General features: G+C 54.2%; 1 protein-coding gene across 9 annotated transcripts in view; it reads left to right on the top strand.

Annotated features, from left to right (window-relative positions):
* UBE3B (ubiquitin protein ligase E3B) overlaps window positions 1–14,374 on the top strand; it is a 47,613-nt gene extending 33,239 nt beyond the window's left edge. For all 9 annotated transcript variants that reach the window (XM_052654347.1, XM_052654349.1, XM_052654346.1 and 6 more), the window contains 8 exons: window positions 36–146; window positions 1,952–2,089; window positions 2,440–2,505; window positions 5,797–5,855; window positions 8,690–8,872; window positions 9,357–9,468; window positions 11,062–11,154; window positions 11,986–14,374. In XM_052654347.1, coding sequence (XP_052510307.1) covers window positions 36–146; window positions 1,952–2,089; window positions 2,440–2,505; window positions 5,797–5,855; window positions 8,690–8,872; window positions 9,357–9,468; window positions 11,062–11,154; window positions 11,986–12,177 — 954 coding nt within the window. In that variant the 3' untranslated portion in view covers window positions 12,178–14,374. The remainder of the gene's footprint in view (window positions 1–35; window positions 147–1,951; window positions 2,090–2,439; window positions 2,506–5,796; window positions 5,856–8,689; window positions 8,873–9,356; window positions 9,469–11,061; window positions 11,155–11,985) is intronic.
* The last annotated feature ends 1,498 nt before the right edge of the window (window positions 14,375–15,872 follow it).

Here is a 15,872-nt window from a genome sequence, read left to right as displayed (position 1 = left end):
ACCTCCCTGCCCCTCCCAATCCTTCTGCCTTGCAGACGACCAGTGGAGACGAGAGACTCTACCCTTCGCCCACGTCCTACATCCATGAGAATTACCTGCAGCTCTTTGAGTTTGTGGGCAAGATGCTGGGGAAGGCGGTGTACGAGGTAAACATCTTAAGGACCATTGAGCTGAAATGGAAAATAAAATGTTGTAAGTACGGAGGGCTTCGTATATGTGGAGGTGACCAGACGCACGTAATGACAATTACCTGTCATGAAGATCAAGTCAAGGACAGGGACAGGGACCAACACCAACCGTGTTCTTGGCAGTGAGGTGGTGGATGAGAGAGCTGGTTACTGGTCACTGTAGGTAGTAAATGAACTGATACAGGTGAACACCTCCTCTGGTGGCTGGCAGGTCAGGGCTGCCAGCGCCACTGTTACTAGGAGGGAGGGTGTCTGAGCTTCCGCTCCTCGATGTCATGGATTTGGGGTGGTGTGGACTTCCCAGCCACCCTGGGAGCCCACCTGGCTCCTGGTCCCCCTCCCCTGAGACCCCCTTCCCCCCCAGCCATCAGAACTGCCTTCAGGTGGTGCTGGGTCCCCAGCCCTTCTGGTCCTGCTCCCCAGGAAGGAAGTAAAGCCACCGCTCCAGCCCATTACCACCTGTCCTCGTGGCCTTGGCAGTGGACTCCAGAGGGGCAGGGAACCGTTCCCCTCTCACCCCAGGGGCTGACCCCTGAGCCACACTCACATCCCACCCCTCACAGAGGCCAGGGAGGCCAGGACACCCTCCAGAGGCACAGCCCGCTGCAGGCCCAGCTGAGAAAGGAGGCCATGTGGGCCAAAAATGCTTTGAGTCTCGAATAATACATCATTCCCCCTGTGTAAACGGCCCCATCCACGGCCTCAGTCCCTGCTATGATGATGTCAGGGGCCCCGTCTGAGTCCAAGTCCCCTCCAGTCCTCCTCCTGCCTGAACTGGTTAGGTGGCCTTCTCTGTGCTTCCGTTTCCACGTCTGCAAAATGGTAACGCTTCTCAGTTGATCCCCCGTTTTTAACAAAACAAGCAAAATCCCAAGGCCCCTCCTGGTCGTTTGCCCTGTTTTTTTCTTCAAATGCATAGCTGTGACGAGACCCAGAAGCATCTGGGCCAGCTGAAGGCATGACTTCCTGGCTTTGTAAATGTCCTCCCCCACTTCCTGGGCCGAGTCTCTGCCTCCTCCCTCTCCAGCAGCAAGTACACCCCGGGCCCAGTGAGGAGCGGCCTGTGTTCACTCACTTCCCCCTCATGATCCTCAGGACAGGGTGTTGCGGGGTCAGCCTGCCTCTCCCCTCTCCGTCTCCCTGATCCGCACACTCCCAGTCCTGGCCGTGTCCCTGCCTCCCAGCCATTCCCCACAGGAAGTACAGATGCACAGGCCCCTGCCGGGAGCCCTCCCAGGGCTCAGGAGAGAATCCAGGCTCCGGGAGGCTCGGAGGCTTGTGAGCACTTCCCAGTCGGGCCCTGCTGCCTCCCTGGCCTCCCCGCTCACCCCCTCCCTCACACACCCTCCTGTAGCCAGACCTGCATCCAGCCCTGGAGCACACCTGCGGGCCTTGTACTCAGGGCCTCACGCTCAGCTACCCTTCCTCCTGGAAGTGTTCCCCCACCCTGCTCAGTTAACCCTTGAAGCTGAGGCTCTGCTGGCGCGCATTTACAGATGAGCGAGCTGGTACCCTGTGGCCTGGCAGCTGAGCTGTGTGGCTGCAGAGCCGAGGCCCTCAACCACTGTACCTTGGGGTCCCCACAAGGCACCTGGCGGTGTTGTAAGTGCTAGGGGGCATCGTCGTCCAGAGCGAACATCTCGGCAGTGTTTAGAGGTGTCACTGGGGCCCTCGGAGCCCCCTCTGCAGGCCGAGCTGCCCCGATGAGATCATAAGATAGGGTCCCGGGCAGCAGGTGGCAGCTCCCGCCTCCTCTCTGGCAGGGAATCGTGGTCGACGTGCCCTTTGCATCCTTCTTCCTGAGCCAGCTGCTCGGGCACCACCACAGCGTCTTCTACAGCTCTGTGGATGAGCTGCCCTCTCTGGACTCGGAGTTCTACAAAAACCTCACATCCATCAAGGTCAGTGTGGAAGGCAGGATGGCCTGGCTGAGTGCCCATAGGGACTCGGAAGGGACGCCCACAGGCAGGCTCCAGCTCTGCCTGGCTGCCGTGGGAGGGGCGGGATCGCCTGCCATGGGGAAGTGGCCCACTCCCTAGTTGCGGCAGGCTCTTGTGTCCTGAGCACTTCCTCCCGAGACTGATGCTCACAGCCTCCTTCCTGCAGGAGATGAGGGGCCCCTTCCTCTGCTTCAAGTCTCATGGCAGCCACAGTGGTAGCCGTCCAAGCAGACACCGTCAGAGGAGTGTTAAAGCCGTCAGGGCTGTAGGACTCACCAGCCCCTACGTTGTCCCTTTCTCTGTTGCTTTAGCGGTACGATGGGGACATCGCTGACTTGGGCCTGACGCTGTCATATGATGAGGATGTCATGGGTCAGGTACGTGGGCTTCTCCGGCCGGGCTTTCTGCTCCCTTCCTCCTCTGGCTCCCTGAGACCTGCCCTCAGTTCAGTTCAGTCACTCAGTCGTGTCCAACTCTTTGCGACCCCACGGACTGCAGCACACCAGGCTTCCCTGATCATCACCAACTCCCGGAGTTTACTCAAACTCATGTCCATCGAGTCGGTGATGCCGTCCAACCATCTCATCCTCTGTCACCCCTTCTCCTCCTTCCTTCAGTCTTTCCCAGCATCATTCGTATCAGGTGGCCAAAGTATTGGAGTTTCAGTATCAGTCCTTCCAATGAATATTCAGGACTGATTCCCTTTAGGTTTGACTGTTTGGATTTCCTTTCTGTCCAAGGGACTCAAGAGTCTTCTCCAGCACTACAGTTCAAAAGCATCAATTCTTCGGTGCTCAGCTTTCTTTATAGTCCAGCTCTCACATCCATACATGACCACTGGAAAAACCATTGCTTTGACTAGACGGACCTTTGTTGGCCAAGTAATGTCTCTGCTTTTTAATATGCTGTCTAGGTTGGTCATAGCTTTTCTTCTAAGGAGCAAGTGTCTTTTATTTTCATGGCTGCAGTCACCATCTGCAGTGATTTTGGAGCCCAAGAAAATAGAGTCTCTCACTGTTTCCATTGTTTCCCCATCTATTTGCCATGAAGTGATGGGACCGGATGCCATGATCTTCGTTTTCTGAATGTTGAGTTTTAAGCCAGCTTTTTCGCTCTCCTCTTTCACTTTCATCAAAAGGCTCTTTAGTTCCTCTTCACTTTCTGCCTTAAGGGTGGTTGGTGTCATCTGCGTATCCGAGGTTATTGGTATTTCTCCCGGCAATCTTGATTCCCGCTTGTGCTTCATCCAGCCTGGCGTTTTCCATGATATATTCTGCATAGAAGTTAAATAAGCAGGGTGACAATATACAGACTTTACATACTCCTTTCCTTATTTGGAACCAGTCTGGTGTTCATGTCTGGTTCTAACTGTTGCTTCTTGACCTGCATACAGATTTCTCAAGAGGCAGGTTAGGTGGTCTGATATTCCCATCTCTTGAAGAATTTTCCACAGTTTGTTGTGATCTGCATAGTCAGAGGCTTTTGTGGAGTCAGTAAAGCACAAGTAGATGTTTTTCTGGAACTCTCTTGCTTTTTCGATGATCCAGGGGATGTTGGCAATTTAATCTCTGGTTCCTCTGCCTTTTCTAAATCCAGCTTGAACATTTGGAAGTTCTTGGTTCACATACTATTGAAGCCTGGTTTGGAGAATTTTGAGTATTACTTTGCTAGCATGTGAGATAAGTGCAGTTGTGCAGTAGTTTGAGCATTCTTTGGCGTTGCCTTTCTTTGGGATTGGAATGAAAACTGACCTTTTCCAGTCCTGTGGCCACTGCTGAGTTTTCCAAATTTGCTGGCATGTCAAGTGCAGCACTTTCACAGCATCATCTTTCAGGATTTGAAATAGCTCAACTGGAATTCCATCACCTCCACTAGCTCTGTTCGTAGTGATGCTTTCTAAGGCCCACTTGACTTCACATTCCAGGATGTCTGGCTCTAGGTGAGTGATCAAACCATCATGATTATCTGGGTCATGAAGATCTTTTTTGTACAGTTTTTCTGTGTATTCTTGCTACCTCTTCTTAATATCTTCTGCTTCTGTTAGGTCCATACCATTTCTGTCTTTATTGTGCCCATCTTTGCATGAAATGTTCCCTTGGTATCTCTAATTTTCTTGAAGAGATCTCTATAGTCTTTCCCATTCTGTTCTGTTAGGTCCATACCATTTCTGTCTTTATTGTGCCCATCTTTGCATGAAATGTTCCCTTGGTATCTCTAATTTTCTTGAAGAGATCTCTATAGTCTTTCCCATTCTGTTATTTTCCTCTATTTCTTTGCATTGATCCCTGAGGAAGGCTTTCTTATCTCTTCTTGCTATTCTTTGGAACTCTGCATTCAAATAGGTATATCTTTCTTTTTCTCATTTGCCTTTAGCTTTTCTTTTCTCAGCTCTTTATAAGGCCTCCTCAGGCAGCCATTTTGCTTTTTTGCATTTCTTTTTCTTGGGGATGGTCTTGATCTCTGTCTCCTGTACAGTGTTACGAACCTCTGTCTATAGTCCATCAGGCACTCTGTCTATCAGATCTAGTCCCTTATATCTATTTCTCACTTCTACTGTATAATCGAAAGGAATTTAATTTAGGTCATACCTGAATGGTCTAGTAGTTTTCCCTGCTTTGTTCAATTTAAGTCTGAATTTGGCAATAAGGAGTTCATGATCTGAGCCACAGTCAGCTCTCGGTCTTGAGACCTGGCCTACTCTGGTGTTTTCCCCAGGATACCCACAGACTCTGTCTGTCTGTGTGTCCTTCTTCTCTGCCTGCCCCACCCCTCTCCCGCACTGCCAGGCAGGAGGGCGCTCGCCTCCCCCTGCCATGACCCAGCCTGGACCTGCTGGCCCCCCATAGAGACCCTGCTCTACTTCCAGCGCATTTTGGGGTGATACTCGAGGGAACAGTGACTCCCGCTTTTCGTTACCATAGTGAGGATTAGCTGTTCCAAACGGAGGATTTGGACTGGGATGGGGCCGAAGCCTCCCAACAGGAGGGACCTCTGACAGAATCCTGTCCTTATTCCTTCTCAGCACGAAGAGCAGAGCAGGGAAATAAAGACCCTTGAAGTTATGGTGGCAGAGGGGCTCCCCCTAGACTCGCTCTGTTTTGCTATCCCCCACAGGGCTCCCGGCCCCTCCAGTTGGATCCCTGGACCCCTGCACCAGCCCCAGTGTGCACGTGGTCCGAGGGCTGCCCCGGAGCTCGTAGTACGAGGCCAGCTTCCCAGGGCCTTAGCAGGGTCACTGCGTCTCCCCAAGCTCACTTTCCTCAACTCAACAGGTGCCGCTTGTCGAGCGAGTCCTTGCTGGGGCCAGCGTCGTGCCTTCACCATACTTTCTAACAGCACCACTGTGTCCCGGGGCATGGTCGGCATGCCACCGCTTATTACCCATTTTCTCGTGCCCTTCACTAACATGCTCCCCTCCACGACACCCCGGAGCCTTAATACACACATGTGAACGAGGATGAGAGGAGAAGGAGCCTTTCCTATTGATCAGGCAGGGCCCGCTTGTTGATATTTAGGCCCTGACTTTCTGTGGAAATGATTGTTCCCACACACCACTCATCTTCCTCCTCTGATTATTGTGGATGTCAGTGTCGCGCCTTTCGTCTTCGGGAAGCCTTACTTCCTCATTAGAAATCTCTTGAGTAATTGCTCCCCTTCCTTTCCTCCAGCTTGTTTGCCATGAACTGGTTCCTGGAGGGAAGACCATTCCTGTTACAAATGAAAATAAGTGAGTATGGCAATTAAATTTTTAAGGTCACCACTTGAAAAGACTTCATTCTGGCTCTCCAGGCTTACTTTGATAATTTATTAAGATAGATTGAAGTAGAAAGAGGCCGTAAATATCATAATGGAATTTACTGGTTACAGTTCATAGGCCGAAGTCGTATTAAATTCGATTTGCAGAATAAGAATTGACAATTTATTTTTTTGCAGTAGCACTTCTAAGGTCAGAGGCACCCAGGCAGCAGTGTTCCTAGGAATTTAATGACGGCTGTAGATGCAGACAGATGGGTTCTGAGCCGTTTGGGTGTGCAGCCCTGAACCCAGAGGGCACAGAGGTGGAAAGACTCCTCGAAGGAGCAGATCATTTTGGAAGGTGTGCGGCCATGGTATAAAATGCTGCTCTCGAAAAGACAACAGTGATGAACTCAGATGCAGCAGACAGGTCCTCAGTCATGGGGAGACCCCGAGGCCAGGCAGCCTTGTCCCAGAAAGCAGCCTTTTATGAGTCTATCATCAGTGGTCCCCCAGAGCACAGCCCTCCAGGCATGTCTGCACCCAGCCCTGCTCTCGCCTGACTGGTTGCAGGACCTGGCACAGGGAGTCGGTATTGGCCCTTCCATCAGTCTGTCAGTCTCCTCCTGTGAGCAGGCCCAGCTGAGCATCTGAACTGCTCATCTGAGCTTCGCTGTCTTCGGTGATGGGTGAGAGCTTAGCCCTGCCCGGTGAGTCACGGGGATCAGATGCACGTCACAGCCGCTGTCCCGAACATCATGTCCCTCTCGGGTTGGATCGGTTAGTCCCCACGCTCAGGTAGCTTTTATTTATTTAGACTGTCAGTACAGCGGACTGAATCATCACGATTGATTGATTCTCGTCATGCAGTTTTGGCTCTTGGCCTCGGGGCCTTCGTGTGACGACAGCTGAGAAAGATCAGGGACCACAGGGTGGGAGGAAGCTACCTGGGGGTGTCAGAGAGCAAGGTGGGTCCTGAGCCTGCCTACCACGTGCCTGCACCATCCCTTCAGAGGGCTTCACGCAAGAGCACACGCAGAGTATCTTCTGGGATGTCTGGTGCCACAGAGGGCCTTAATCAATGAGAGCAGTGACCCCACCATCGTCACATGTATCCCCCCTCAGGAGGGCCCTGTTTTGCCAGGCATGGCACGGGGGTGATGGTCAGAGCTGTATGTCCAGCAGCCAGTGGAGGTGGGTTGATGCAGTCGGAGTGAGGTTCCTGTCCTGCCTGGAAACCTACGTGGAAGGTCATTTCACAAACTCTTCCCTGTTCTTAGCATAAAACCTCAGTAGGTTTTATGAGGGCAAGGGCATTCCGTTTTGCAGGCTCTTTAAAAGGCCTGGCATCACCAGGACCCACTTCTGCGGGGTGAGGCCTGATCTTGCACTTCCTGGGTGTTTGCCAGGAAAGTCTCGCAGGCTCCCTGCCTCTCTTTTGGTAAAAGGAAAACTGTCAATCACCAGCTTCAACGAGCTCACGAAAGGAGTAGCAGTGATAGAAAGTCATATTTAAGTGTATCACATGCAGGCTTTCCAGTGGAAGCTTTTTTTCTTACTGCTTATTTATTTGGGTTGCTGTGTAGGCTTTTCTCTAGTTGTGTCGCCGGGGAACTGCTCTCTGGTTGCAGTATGTGAACTCCGCATTGCGGTGGCTTCTCTTGTTACGGAGCACAGGCTTTGGCGCGCTGGCGTCAGTCGTGGCGGCCCACGGGCTCAGTAGTTGTGGCGCAGGGGCTAAGTTGCCCCGAGGCAGGTGGGATCCTCCCAGATCAGGGATCGAACCCACGTCTCCTACAATGGCCAGTGGATTCTTTACCACTGAGCCACCAGGGAAGCCCCTGGAAGCTTTTTTAAAACAGGAACATTTCCAAGGTCAGTAACTCAGATCTGTGCATCACGGGGTAAATGATTTATTTGGACTGTACGGATTTGGGATGTTGAGAGTTGCACCTGGGCTGGGCTCACATTCTTCCGTCTCTGAGTAAATAGTTTGCTAAATAGTTTACAGTGCTGGCAAGCCTGTAGGAGTGGCTCTCCCCTGGCCTGAGGCGTTGCGTTGTGTCGTGAGCTGCACCTGAACTGAAAGCAGACCTGGAAGGCCAGCCGCTTGGAACCCTTGTTGGTGCTCCAACTTCCTCCCTGAGCCTAATTGTCAGCCAGCCGCACGTGGTTAAACCTTTCCGCAGCCCTGCCTTCTCCTGGCCTGGACTCTGTCCAGTCTAGGAAGATTTTGACTGAAGTTTCTTTTCTTTTCTTATTTTATTTATTTGGCTCCACGGGGTCTTAGTTGTAGCACGCGGGATCTTTCGTTGCAGATATGGTATCTAGTTCCCTGACCAGGGATCGAATCCTGGCCCCCTGCACTGGGAGCTTGGAGTCTTAGCCACTGGACCACCAGGGACATCCCCTAAAGTTTCAGCATGAAACAGTTTTTCTCTGGAGAACTGAATAGTATTTAAATGGTTTATGTCCAAGAGGATGAAATGAAATAAAAGTCCCTTTGTACTGAGAAGGGCCCTCTCCTTAGCTGGAGCACGTCTCACTGTGATTCTTGACGGTGGAGTGGTACCCCCTTGTCTGACCCGCTGGCTTTGGGGAGGCGCGCACGAGGTGATGCCCTTGACACTGAGGCTGTCCTGGAGGCCAGCCATGGGCCATCCAGGAGAGCTGTCATCCTCGTCGCTGTTGTTCTGGTGAAATGCCCTGGCACTCCTTGTGTTTGTGTAAGAGACGCTTCAGAGCTGACCGGACTCATCTTCCAGCCCGTCGGCAGCCAGCCGCGCTGCCGCGTTAATTTCTGTTGTTTTCTCCTGTCGGTGACAGAATTAGCTACATCCATCTGATGGCCCACTTTCGAATGCACACGCAAATCAAGAACCAGACAGCTGCCCTCATTAGCGGCTTCCGTTCCATCATCAAGCCTGAGTGGATCCGGATGTTCTCGACCCCTGAGCTGCAGCGACTCATCTCTGGGGACAACGCCGAGATTGATCTGGAAGATCTGAAGTAAGGAGCAAGTGCGGGGGGCAAGAGTGAGAGTCTTAGGCTTCCCAGAAAGCACACTGTTCCTTCACCAGGCTCCTTTTGGAGGGTTCTCAGGGTCCCGCTTCCAGAGGGACTCCACCTCCCTGATCTTGCCTTCCCTGTGAACTGCTTTGGAAGAAAAGCTCAAAACCCTGTCTCCCTCGAGACTAAGAAGGGGAAGCAGAGTCTGAGGCTGGGGTGGGGGAGCTCTCCGAAGTCCTGGAAAACAGATTCAGGGTCTCTGTCAGCTTCTGCTGGGGAGCACCAGGGCCTGCCACGCAACACTCTGCCTATTGGGCTTTTGGGACCAGGGGCTATTAAGGCATGAACTTCTGACGTAAGAGCAGTTGGTCATCATCCAGGCCGGGCAGAGTTCACTGTGCCACTTGTCTGAATTCCATGCCTGCCTGTGTCTGCATGCGCCTGGCAGCGTGTGTGGCTGAGCCCTTGTCTGCGTTGTTTTCAGGAAGCACACAGTGTACTACGGTGGTTTCCATGGGAGCCACAGAGTCATCATCTGGCTCTGGGATATCCTGGCCTCTGACTTCACGCCCGACGAGAGAGCCATGTTTCTGAAGGTAATTTATACGTTACCTCTGCTTTCAAGGGGTCATCATCCCAGAAGCTAATTTTCAGGAGAATCAGTTTTTCCAGGGACTTCCCTCATGATCCAGTGGCTAAGACCCTGTCCTCCCAGTGCAGGGGTCCCGAGTTCGATCCCTGGTCAGGGAACTAGATCTCACATGCCACAACTAAGATCTGCTGCAGCCAAGTAAATAAAAATTTTTAAAAATCACGCCTATTGGAAAAAAAGAGAGAATCAGTCTTTCTAACAGGGTCTCTTGTAAGCATCAAACAGTCTCTGCCGACCTATAGCACAGCTTGCCCCCCTCTCCTGGAAAGAGGAAAGCAGGTCTCTCCTAACCACGCACTCGCGCCCCTCACTGCAGGCAAGTTTGTGTCTCTCGGGGGCCTGTGCCCATACCTGCAGTCCCTGGTCCTGGGCTTGCACTTTTCTGTGGCTGCAGACACTGAGGAGGGGTTGGGGGCAGCCCCAGAACCTTCCTACAGGAGGGGATGTGCCTTCTTTAGATGTAACGATGGCAGAGCCCCACAGCTGCCCCTGCCCTCCAGTCCTCTTCCCATCCCAGGAGGCTGACCGTGCCTCCCTCCCTGGACCAGCCCTGGCCGGCCGTGGGCAGCGGGCCCCAGCAGCCCAAACTGGGAGGGGCACAGACTCTTCCCGTGTCTGTCTCCACATCCTTCAGACGGGTGGAGTCATGCAGTGCCTGAGGCCTGGTTAGAAGGGGTCAGGTTCACAGTGGACTCAGCTCAGGGTAGAAATGCTTATAAACCAGGTCTGTTGCTACAGTCTTTCTGGTGGAAAACACAGGATATTAGGCTAGTAATATATCTTGTCAATAGTTTTTGTAAAAACAGTTTTTGAAGCACGACACACAAACTTTTTGGACGGTCTCAGCAATCTCACTACCATTTATAACATTGTTTAAATGGGAATCTTTATTTCTAAGACCCAAGCGCTCATCTTGCTGGGGAACTTCGGCGCCAGCTTGGCGCTGTCAGTAGTCGGCCCCTGGATCCCCTCGAGAAGGGGAGTGTTGCACTGACGTTGGACTGAAGAAAGCAAAGGGATCCTCAGGACTTCCCTGGGCAGGGGTAGCACTTGGATTTCCGGGCAGGTCGATGCCTCTGTCCAGGTAGAACTAGTCCTTTATGGAAATGACTCGGGAACCGCCATCTGAAAAATGCCAGGAATTGCAGGGCGGCAGCAGGGATACGAGGCTGGCCCCACAGCCCCCACTGGAGGCGTCCAGTACCTTGGTCCACCCTCAGCGTCGCTGGCTCCCAAGGCCAGGTATTGGTCAGCCTGCTGAGAGCTGGTCAGGGGCCAAGCTTACAGGGACAGCCCTGCCACCTGCAGGCATCGTGCCAGTGTGCCTGACCTGCCAAGTGGGCAGGCAGGGGCCGAGCGAGCTGTTGGTGGTGCGACGCGTGTTCCAGAGCCTCAGCCCTCGGCTCAGGCCTCGCCCTGCCGCGCTTAGCGCGGCCCCTGCCTCCTCCCTCTCTCTCCCTTTCTGGTGCTGTCCTTTGGTCCCTCCCCCAAGGACGGCGTCTCCAATTCTGACCCCTGGCCTTGCTTTGTGTTGCAGTTTGTGACGAGCTGTTCCCGGCCCCCGCTCCTGGGATTCGCCTACCTCAAGCCTCCTTTCTCCATCCGCTGTGTCGAAGTGTCGGACGATCAGGTATACCACTGCTGGGGTAGGGCCAGCCCCTCCCGGGGGTCGTCTGCTGGGGCCCACCAAACAGGCAGGGCGCTCTCGGGGTCGTGTCTACTGGGCGGGCCGCTCGGCGCCTTGGTGTCCCAGGCGGTCCCTTTTTCATGACTCCCTCGGGAAAGAATACCTGTGGAGTGTTTCTCATAGCTGCTCGTGCCGCCCTGGTTCCAGGTCTGAACTGCAGCGTGGGAGAGGGCTTGGGATGTGGGCTCAGAAATGGAACAAGCTCAGGCCTCAAGTCCAGCTTCACCACCTGCCAGCTCTGCTTACCTGGGCCAGCGGCCACCTTCCTCCTAGGGGTGACCGCGTTCCATGTCCCGCTGCCTGACCCAGAGTGGGTGCTCAGGTGGTGGCCGTTGTTAGACGTTTCTCACCCCCGTGAAAACCCAGGGGTCTCTGAGCGGTCGCTGTTCTCCAAGGCGCCCTGTCTGCATGCTGCACCCTCCCCTTAGGTGACACCAGATGACTCTACCCCTTACTGAAGAAAGGCCTCCCCAAGTTACAGTCCATGCTGCCAAGATCAGGGAGGAAATGCTAGGCTGTTTCAGAAATGCTTTGTTACCAAAACATGTGGACAGTGAGTGCTCCGGCTCTTTGAGAATTGGTTGACTGATAGTTAGTGGTTGACCAGAAGGCCCTGTTTCCCAGAGCTGCTTCATACAGGCCCCTCTGTAGGAGACCTGAGGAGTCAGGCTTGCTTCCCAGGCACCCATCTCTCCAGTTGTCCTCCTCGGGGGGACCAGCCCAACCCTCTCCCGGGGCACCCCCCCAACCCAAGGCTGTGGGCTGTGCTTGCAGGACACGGGGGACACCCTGGGCAGCGTCCTCCGGGGCTTCTTCACCATCCGCAAGCGGGAGCCAGGCGGCCGCCTGCCCACCTCCTCCACCTGCTTCAACCTTCTCAAGCTGCCCAACTACAGCAAGAAGAGCGTCCTGCGGGAGAAGCTACGCTACGCCATCAGCATGAACACAGGCTTCGAGCTCTCCTAGCCCCTGTCCTGCTGACTCAAGGCTCCCAGGCAGCCTCGGCTCTTCTCTATAGCCATGAGACGCCCCTGTGGCCTCAAGAACCTGGATGCATGTGAGGATGCGACCCAGCGCTCTCCAGGTGACACTAACGGGAAGCTGGTATTGGAAATAAACCTCCAGATTCGGCCATCATCGGTCCCTCTTTCCTGCTTTCCAGGGGCCTCATGCCCAGGCCTGTGATGGCAGCCAGGCTTCTCTTTTTGATAGTCTGGTCTTTTTGTGAGTCTTTCTGGTCCTTAACTTCCTGAGTGAGCCGTGCATGAACAAGTCCCAGGAACCCCCAGGCTCCAGAGTGGTTTTCAGGGCGTGGGCCTGAACCCACCAAGCCGACCAGGCGGGAGATGCTTCCCTTCCGTTTCTGAAAACTCTCAGGTAAGGCCTCGCCATGCCTCTATGCACCCGGCAGTCTCGACCTCCGGCCCTTCCGCAGCGGCCTCTCTGCAGCCAGCCAGGCCCGCCGGCTCCCAGGGCAGCAGAGGCACCTGCCGGGGAGACCGTGGGGCGCCGGGGAGACCGTGGGGCACCGGGAGCTAGGGGTGCTGTTCCCACCTGGGAGCCCCGTGTTCCCACAGCAGCGGTCCCCTGCCCACTCTCCCCTCAGGGGCTCCCGAGTCCTCAGCGGCCCGCTCCCATCTTGGGCACTCACGTCGGCATCCTGAGCTTGGGAGAGAAAACCCATCGGTCCTTAAGAGCAGCTGCTTCCAGTGGGCGCTGGCTGCTTGTTGGCCACCCTTACAGTCCAGTGAGGGACAAACACCAGCTGAAGGTCCCTGTCCCGTCTGGCAGTGGCTTCACTCCATAGATGGTAGAAGTCCTCAGAAACGTGGGTCTTGTTCCCCGTCCTTCCTCGGCACCGGGAGCCCTTGACGCTGACGGGGGCTCACAAGGCCGAGGAAACATGAGGGCACTCTGGGGTGGTGGTTGGTGTTTTGCCTCGTTTTCTCCTCCAAACCATTGCACTCATCTGCTGTCAGCTTCACCTTTGTCACGAGAACTGTGCTCCAGATCCAGGGAAAAGAGGCAGAAGCCTTGTCAGTGTCTGTGTAGACAGCCATGCGGAGTAGGCACTGGCGACCCACTCCAGTGCTCTTGCCTGGAAACTCCCATGGACCGAGGAGCCTGGTGGGCTGCAGTCCATGGGGTTGCGAAGAGTCGGATGTGACTGAGTGACTTCAGTTTCACTTTTCCCTTTTATGCATTGGAAAATGAAATGGCAAGCCACTCGAGTGCCCTTGCCTGGAGAATCCCAGGAACTGGGGAGCCTGGTGGGCTGCCGTCTATGGGGTCGCACAGAGTCGGACACGACTGATGTGACTGACTTAGCAGCAGCAGCGGACAGCCATGCATCCTCGCCCGCCTCACCACACTCCCTGTGTGTCCCTGCCACCCAGACTGAAGTCACACGAGAGGTCAGGAGCGCCCAGTCCCTCAGCCCTGCGGAGCCAGTGGAGGGCGCCCCACAGAACTCCTCCAAGCAGAGGAAAAAAAAAAAAAAAAAACCCTTCCAGAAAGAACCTTCATGTTGGTGGCAAAGCAGGCAGGACCTATCTCCGTGGCCTCTGGCAGGGGGTCTCAGCTGGGTAGCGGCGTCCTCCCCAGGCCTAGGCTGGCCCTGTTAGAGCCCCTGGCTTCTAAAAAACAGAGCGCATGTTTTCCCTGATGGGAAGACGGCAAGGAATCTAAGGACAGACAGGAATTTATTATTATTTAAGATATGTTAGTAACCTCAGATTCTGTGGACTTGCCAGTATCTAAACACTCAGTTCCTTTGAAACTCTCTTCTACACGTGTGTGTCGTGCTCTGGGCAGGTGGGTACATTTGTGCCGGTGCCTGAAGGACTGTGAGCCTACATGAAGAGGTTTGATGTGTGTTCCCTAGGAGTCTGCCGGGCGGGATCGCAGACAGTGGTTTTTGTGCGCCAGCGTCAGCTTCGCTCTTTTGATGAAGAGGGGTAGTTTGTAATTCATTTAGCTTCTGGCTGGCAGTACTGCACTAATAAAGACCCGAATCTGTACTTTTCTAGCTGGTGTTCACAGACACCATAATGGCTCTTGATGGCTCTAAAAAGTTGCGGGGGGTGGGGTTGTTTTCATAGATAACTTATGGACTAAAACATGATCAAAGACAATTAAATTTGTATTTCAGCACACAGTGGCAGCTTTTTCTCTTTTTCTTGGTCCTTGCCTGGTGGCATGTGGGATCTTAGTTCCCCAGCCAGGGACTGAACCTGCACGCCCTGCAGTGGAAGCTCAAGGGTCTGAAACCACCGGACCACCAGGGAGGTCCCTTTGTTCTGTTTCTCATGTCAGGAAGAGCTCTTTCGACTGAGCTCCCGGAGAGCTGACGATGGGGCATCTGGGGCTTAAAGAGCTCCGAGGCTCCTGTGGTGGGGAGAGGACTCAGGACGAGATGGCAGACAGCCGAGGCCGCTGCCTCCCCAGGGTCAGCGCTAGTGGAAGGTTTGCCCTGCAAAGCGAGTCACCTTTCAGATAAAGTTCAAGTCCCTTAGGCGCACTCCATGTCCCTCACCCCGACCCCATCCTTCTCGCACACTCTCCAGAGGCAGCCCCTCCCTGGATCACACGTCTTAACCCGGTAACATAATACGGTGACAGGTGTCTGTTGAATCCAGATAATTCGAAAATGCTCAAACTGAGATTTTCCAGCTCCTCTGGGTGTGTTCAGCTTTCCTCCATTACCGAAGATTGCAGTTGCAGGCCATGCCAGCCCAATCTCATCCTGTTACACAAGCCCAGGTTTATACTCAGTGGAAAACCCATCTAACCCTGCCCATCTTTCCAGCTCCTCCCTGGAATTCTCGCTGATTCCTCTGGCCTGGGAGCCTCTGAGCATCAGGAGAGGTCTTAAAAGCCTGACAGCTGGGGCACTGCCGCCCGAGAGGAATCCGAGACTAACTCTCAGAAGGGGCTGCTCTCAGGCCCAGATGGGAACCGTGGTTCTCTCCAGCCTTCGGAGCGTGGAGTCACAATGAAGCAGCCTCCTCATTATAACCCTCATGATGGTTGACATTTGTTGCAAGCACGCTCTTCAACAGGTCACAGCTGACTCCCCGAGTCCGGCTGAGTGCAGCTTTAACTGAGGGCACTGGAGAGACCTGGGGCTTGAGAGCATCTGTGGACCTGGATTTGTGTCCAGCTCTGCCTCCCACTAGGTGGGAGGCCAGGGGGCAAGGCCCCTTGCTTCTCTGGGCTTCCATCGAATAAGGAGCAAGGCGCCCTCCACTGAGAAGGGGAATGAGAAGTGCTTCCTCTCCAGAGCTGTTTTCTGCTGACTAACGTCAGCAGGACCCCCGAGGATCTCCTGCTGGGCTCCGGGCTCCAGGCCCCAGGGGCATGGCTCCTTTTCTGCCCAAGCCCCGACCGAGCTTCGAGTTTCCATGTGCACTCAGGCCAGGCAGCTCCCCAACCCAGGACTCAGAGCCACATTCCCTTTGCACTTATCTCAGCCCTTGGGAATTTGGGGGTACCGGGGTGAGTCTGTGGGATTACAGACCTTCCACCAAGAAGCCAAATGGCTGGTATCCACTCAGTGACAGCAGAAGCAGTCCTGCTGAAGACAGCCCCAGAGGAACCGAATCAGAGTGTCATGGACACTCACCTGCACGTTGAGTCCCTGGGGAGGTCCTACTTCCACG

This window comes from Budorcas taxicolor, chromosome 17, assembly GCF_023091745.1.
Source record: "Budorcas taxicolor isolate Tak-1 chromosome 17, Takin1.1, whole genome shotgun sequence".
Lineage (NCBI taxonomy): Eukaryota > Metazoa > Chordata > Mammalia > Artiodactyla > Bovidae > Budorcas > Budorcas taxicolor.
Note: the sequence above shows the minus strand (reverse complement) of the source record. Positions and strands in the feature narration are given on the sequence as shown.